This window comes from Mytilus edulis, chromosome 1 (genome assembly GCF_963676685.1).
Source record: "Mytilus edulis chromosome 1, xbMytEdul2.2, whole genome shotgun sequence".
NCBI classification, from domain to species: domain Eukaryota; kingdom Metazoa; phylum Mollusca; class Bivalvia; order Mytilida; family Mytilidae; genus Mytilus; species Mytilus edulis.
This window is the reverse complement of record NC_092344.1, coordinates 49734478-49741062: the sequence shown is the minus strand read 5'-3', so window position 1 is coordinate 49741062 and position 6585 is coordinate 49734478. Positions and strand designations below refer to the sequence as shown.

Below are 6585 nucleotides of genomic sequence, written 5' to 3'. Positions count from 1 at the left end.
ATGAATGTCCATTGGTGAAGTCTAAGTTATGATCCCTTTAATAATTTAACGTACGTACCACGATTTGGTTCCTTGTTATATAATATCCAATTCACAGACTACGATGGATAAGTTTTAATTGTCGTAACTATAAGCCCATACTTTTCCCCCAGATTTTGACATATCAAACTTCTTATAACTTAGAAGAGTTTTTGAACGTCAGATGAAAAAAATACCCAGCAATATTTTCTCAACAATTCTAAGGACAAATCGTTATCGTGTTTCAAAATATACTGACGCTTTTCTACACAAAGGTAACTTAATATTCATATAAAAGAAGATGTGGTATTATTGCCAATGATATAATTCTTCACAAGAAACCAAATGACACAGAAATTAATTACAGTATAGGTTATCAGTACAAAGTATGGGATATTAATACTTCAATACCTTTTAAAAAATTTCTTTATGTTTGAAAATGATATAACAGTTAAAGAATATTTAAGAACCAGTTACGGCTTGTAAAAAAGAAACATTATTAAACGATGTCATATACATGTAGTTATTAAAGGTACAAGGCTTTAAATTTAGTACGCAAGACGCACGTTTCGTCTACAGAAGACTCATCAGTGTCGCTCAGATCATAATAGTAAGAAAGCTAAACAAATACAAAGTTGAAGAGCATTGATGGCCCAATATAGAATTTTATATTATTGTTCAACTAAACGTTATTCATTTAATTAATTAAAAATTAAGAAACCCGTATAAATGTTTATTCACATAAACATTTTGCTTCAAAATATAATGTCATGGCATAAAATTCTTTTGGTTTGTTATAAAATATATCGGAAGTGAAAACCCAACTGACATAATTTTTTGAGATATTAAAGGTACTATATACAATACTTAAATATCATTGGAATAATATTTCCTTTAGAAAGAAATACCGATTTTAAATCATTTGATAAAATGCTACTTTCCTTTAATGCCTAGGCCTTTTTCGTCGTTTGTTAATTCCTGCATCAATTTCTATCATACCTTTCTGATTTGTAATTGCTATACAATCTCTTTGAAATATAATTTTTGTATCATTATTTATTTGATTAATTTATATGATTCAGTTGGCGGATTTGGCTAAACCTTTTTAATTTAAAATATGTTTACAATGTTTATCGTCAAAATCACAGAATTAATAAAAGTTTATTGTAGAAATGCTCATTTGGAGTAGTAGTGGGTCCGTTAATGTTACAATTGATGAGTTTAATCGTTTTTTTATATATATTTGCAGATACCCCTTTAAAGTTTTGGAAACACTTAATTTCAAACTTTATCTGCTTTCTTTCTTTCTTAATTCTTTATTTAATAATGTTTTTTTGCGGATAGAACCCTTACATACTATATAAATTGTACACAACTTATGCAAAGCTCTGATTCCTTTCACGGATTTGGCTATACTTTTTGGACATTTTGGATTATAGCTCGATCTTCATCTTTTATATAAGTTTTGGATTTCAAATATTTTGGCTATGAGCATCACTGAAGAGACATGTATTGTCGAAATGCGCATCTGGTGCAAGAAAATTGGTACCGTTAATTGTATTACTAGCACAATAAAATCTAACCTTTGGAATCGATTGAAGAAATTCTGTCATTTCGTTTTACTCAATAACTAACAATATTCGCACCAAGAATTGTTTTTGATATGTAACTGTCTTGTAGGTCTATAACAAAAGCAAGCAATATGCTGATACTCAGTGTTTAGTGTGAGTCATGTGTCGATAACAATTCTCTATATTTTGTAAAACATAATTTTATTTTGTGTTTTTCAGAATTGTTAAGAATGATGAGATTTCAGACCTTTTTCTTTTCGTTGGCATTGGCCACAGTGACACTAGCCGGTAATATTCGATTTGCTTTTTGTAGATTTATAGGCTATATTTTAATGTGTTTTCGATGTTGAGATAAATACTCAAGCTTTACAAACGAAACAATGTCATTCAATACGAAGTATTTGGTAAATATTAATAGAAAAACTTGAAAAAAAATGGTTTTCTGGTTCATGTTGTTTCATTTTTGTAATGTGGAGTCCTTCATAGCTTTCAAAACGGTATGCGTTTTATACAGTGCTAAATCTGTACGGTCCCTGTATTATAGTAGAAAATGTTTTATTGGCAAAAATACCATAAATCCATATATCTGTATATAGATTCAAGATCATGTATATTTGTGAAGATAAAATGTCAGATATATTTTTTTACAGTCTATGCACCCACAGAAAAACATGCATTAGATACAAATGGTGTGAAGAAGCTATACTGGTCGAAAGCACAGTTACCAGAAACATAAACAGGCGTCGTGGTGGTGGATCTGCTTCTATACTTGATGTTATTGATGCAAACAGACGAGCAGGATCAAGAGGAGTTGGAACTTCTCATGGAATAGACATTAAATTTATAACACACGAGTCATCTTCTGGTAGAGGATTGTCTGGGGCTACTGTTGGAGGCAGGACCTCTGTATCGGGAACCATTTGAGGTTCTTTAGCTGGTTTGTCTCCTGCTTTCTCTGACGATGACAGTGACTGTCATTATGGATGTGGAGAAGACAAATTATGTCGTTCAGGATATAAATGTGTACACGATGGCTGTAGCAATTACTGCGTCGACATTTCTTCTGGAAGTATAATTGGTACATTTAGATTGGCAGACTCTATCAGAAGTGGAAACACAGGGTCAGAAATAATAAGAAGTTCATCATCTAGCTTGACCCGCTAGTTCTGATATTCTTGACGCCATCTCTTCTGGACGTAGTGGACTAGATGTTATAGACAGAGTTTCGTCCAGACGAAGTGGATCAGCACGTTCTTCCGGTTCGGGATTCGTTTCTAAGTCAATGGCAGGAGCAAAAACTGATTGTAAAAACAACTGTTTTAGTGATGGTGATTGTCCAACGAACAAATACTGTGCTTCTGTTAATTGTCGCATGATTTGTAGAAGGAGATCGTCTAAAGGATACAAACCATGAACAACATTTCACTGAAATCCAGACTTCACACTAACAGTATTGCTTTTTTATAAAATAAAATGTTGAATACAGTTTGTTTTCTTTCTTGTATTCAGTTGTACTTCTCATCATTGAAACTGTATTTAAAAAAATGAAAAATAGAAAAGAAATAGCGTTTCCTTCAATGAAACAGCTGTCAATCAGCACAATTAAATTTGAAAAATATTCTTTAAACGTTTTGAGTGCAAACTTGATGTGTTTGATTTTTTGAATTAATGACGACAAATTACAGACAAAATATAGAAAAATAGCCTGTACATCCACATATGGTTCATTTATTTTGTTTTTACATTCAGCTTGACAAAAAATGTTCTATTTTACATTAAAACATTTAAAAAAAATATCAAAAAATATCGAAGATTTATAATCAGTTGAACTTGTATTACGCAGGGTATTGTAATATTCCGTTAGAAAATGTGTGATAATTGAGTATTTTTAGTTGTCGCATGTCGAATTATATAAAGCAATAATGAAAAATCATTGCACCTCCAAAAGTTCCTCATCAGTAACAAGTGAAACTGCGAGCTACTGCTCACTGATGATACCCCCGCCGCAAGTGGATAATATTAATAGTGTAAAAATATGCAAGTGTTCGGTAAACAGGAAGTTGTCGAGTGATGAATCTGAAAACACATCACACAGTAAAGCTGACTTATATAAATCCTGAAACCAAATTTCAGAAATCCTTGTATTGTAGTTCCTGAGAAAAATGTGACGAAAATTTTCAACTTGGCTATCATGTGTAAAATCATACAAGTGTTCGGTAAACAGGAAGTTGTCGAGTGATGAATCTGAAAACGCATCACACGGTAAAGCTGACTTACATGTATATAAATCCTGAAACCAAATTTCAGAAATCCTTGTATTGTAGTTCCTGAGAAAAATGTGACGAAAATTTTCAATTTGGCTATCATGTGTAAAATCATACAAGTGTTCGGTAAACAGGAAGTTGTCAAGTGATGAATCTGAAAACGCATCACACGGTATGGCTGACATATATAATTGTTGATACCAAATTACAGAAAGGGTGGATGTGTAGTTCCTGAGAAAAATGTGACGAAAGTTTTGTGGGACGGACTGACTGACGGACGGACGGACTGATGGACGGACTGACGGACTGACAGACAGAGGTAAAACAGTATACCCCCCCCCCTTTTTTTTTAAAGCGGGGGTATAATGATTGCACTTAAAAAGATAATTCATCACATCTATTGTTGAAATGACTCGCATCCATACAACAACATTAAGGATTCAGTTGCTTTAATTACACTTTTTGGGACTTTAATCCTTTTATTATACATTAAAAAGTTATATTCTAATGGAATTGTGTTAATAGTTATCAAAGGTACCAGGATTATAATTTAGTACGCCAGACGCGCGTTTCGTCTACATAATAAGACTCATCAGTGACGCTCATATCAAAATATTTATAAAACATACATTGAAATCAATTATTTCGTATTTACAAAAAGTAAACAAACGCAGTTTTTCCCGTCATCCTTTATTCTACAATAGACATACTCGCATACGACAGTGAAAATGAACAAACAGGATTCTCACTTTATATACACTGATTTATAACATGTATGATATCAATCACATTTAAACGGTTTATCACCAGTATGTATTCTCATGTGTTTTTGTAAGTCACAATTCTGAATGAAACCTTTACCACATATATCACAATTGACAGGTCTTTCACCAGTGTGTGTTGTTGTGTGTCTCTTCAAGCACCAACTGGTAGTAAACCCTCTCCCACATACATCACATTTATACGGTTTATCACCAGTATGTGTTCTCATGTGAGTTGTTAAGTGCTGTTTCCTACTAAACCTTTTATCACATATTTCACATTTATACCTTTTATCCACGTGACCAGTGTGTATTCTCATGTGTCTCATTATGTCGCAATTTTTTCTAAACCCATTACCACACACATCACAAATGAAGGGTCTTTCACCAGTGTGAGTTGCTGTGTGGTTCTTCAAGTACCATTTGTTAGTAAATCCTTTCCCACAAACATCACATTTATACAGTTTATCTTCGTTACCTGTATGTATTTTCATATGTTTCTGTAGGTCACAATTCTGAATAAACCCATGGCCACATACATCACATTTGAAAGGTCTTTCACCACTGTGTATTTTTGTATGTCTCCTCAAGCAGCATTTGTTAGTAAACACTTTACGACATACATCACATTTAAAAGATTTATCACCTGTATGTGTTCTCATGTGGCTCTGTATACTACTAAGCTGGCTACAACTTTTCCCACATACATCACAAACATAAGGTTTTTCACCGGTATGTGTTCTCACATGAGTTCGTTTGAAATTACTACAAGCAAATCTTCTACCACAAACATCACATTTATAAGGTTTTTCTCCAGTATGTGTTCTCATGTGGGTCTGTAGATATCTATACACACTAAACCCTCTATCACATACATCACATGTAAATACATTAGGCTTATCTTCAGAGTGACTTTTCAAGTGTGTCTTTAAGTCATCATCCTTACGAAAACCTATACCACATTTTTCACATATATGACTCCTAGCGTGTGTCTTTAAATGCATCTGTAGCACACTATATGCGCGAAACTCTTTTTTACACTTTTTACATTTGAAAGCTTGGTTTTCAGCAGTGTGAGTTATTATATGTTCCTCTAGATCTGCATTGTTTCTACACTCAGTGCCACATACTTTACATATATAACTAATTCCTTTGTCATGAAAGCTAACTAAGCGATCCTCCATTATTGGACCGGAAGTCTGATCAAGGGAGACAATCATAGAAGTAGCTGATGTTACGTTGTAGGAAATTTTATTTGTTTCTGTACAGGCGTCTTCACTTTTCATTTCTTCCATAATTGGACCGGAAGCCCGATCAAGGGAGACAATCATGGAAAAAGCTGATGTTCCGTTGTATGAAATTTCATTTGTTTCTGTACAGGCGTCTTCACTTTTCATTTCTTCCATTATTGGACCGGAAGTCTGATCAAGGGAGACAATCATGGAAGTAGCTGATGTTCCGTTGTAGGAAATTTCATTTGTGTCTGTACAGACGTCTTTACTTTTCATTTCTTCCGTAATTGGACCCGAATTCTGATCAATGGAGACAATCATAGAAGTAGCTGATGTTCCGTTGTAGGAAATATCATTTGTTTCTGTCCAGGCGTCTTTACTTTCATTTCTGTCAGTTGCTTCGAGTCTAATCAAAAGAAAATAATGATGAGAACAAGTCCAACAACTGCAAAATCAGTCTATTCAAAGATGAATTATTACAAATTGCATTTTCTGTCCAATTGAAAGATGTATCTTTCTAGCTATGATAATACTGTTAAATATTCATAGAAATGTTAATCAAAATTGTATACATGGTATATATATAATATCCGCAAATATATACATATAAATATTACATAAACGTTCTAATTAAAAAGCATTTTTAGGGAGCAATCATTTAACATCAATCTAATTTTATTTATTAATTGGGGGGGGGGGGGGGGGGGGGTTGATTTTACTATATTTTTAGTATCGTTTA

General features: G+C 33.2%; 1 protein-coding gene and 1 long non-coding RNA gene across 2 annotated transcripts; one reads left to right on the top strand and one right to left on the bottom strand.

Moving 5' to 3' along the window:
* The first annotated feature begins 1719 nt into the window (after positions 1 to 1719).
* LOC139519627 (uncharacterized) lies at positions 1720 to 3074 on the top strand. Its single transcript, XR_011663635.1, has 2 exons — positions 1720 to 1877; positions 2240 to 3074. It is a non-coding gene; the product is annotated as an uncharacterized lncRNA (long non-coding RNA).
* A 1453-nt stretch (positions 3075 to 4527) lies between these two features.
* Positions 4528 to 6248, bottom strand: LOC139484517 (zinc finger protein 235-like). Its single transcript, XM_071268252.1, has one exon. The coding sequence runs from the start codon at positions 6165 to 6167 to the stop codon at positions 4635 to 4637; it is 1533 nt and encodes a 510-aa protein (XP_071124353.1). The 5' UTR covers positions 6168 to 6248; the 3' UTR covers positions 4528 to 4634.
* Between the last annotated feature and the right edge of the window lie 337 nt (positions 6249 to 6585).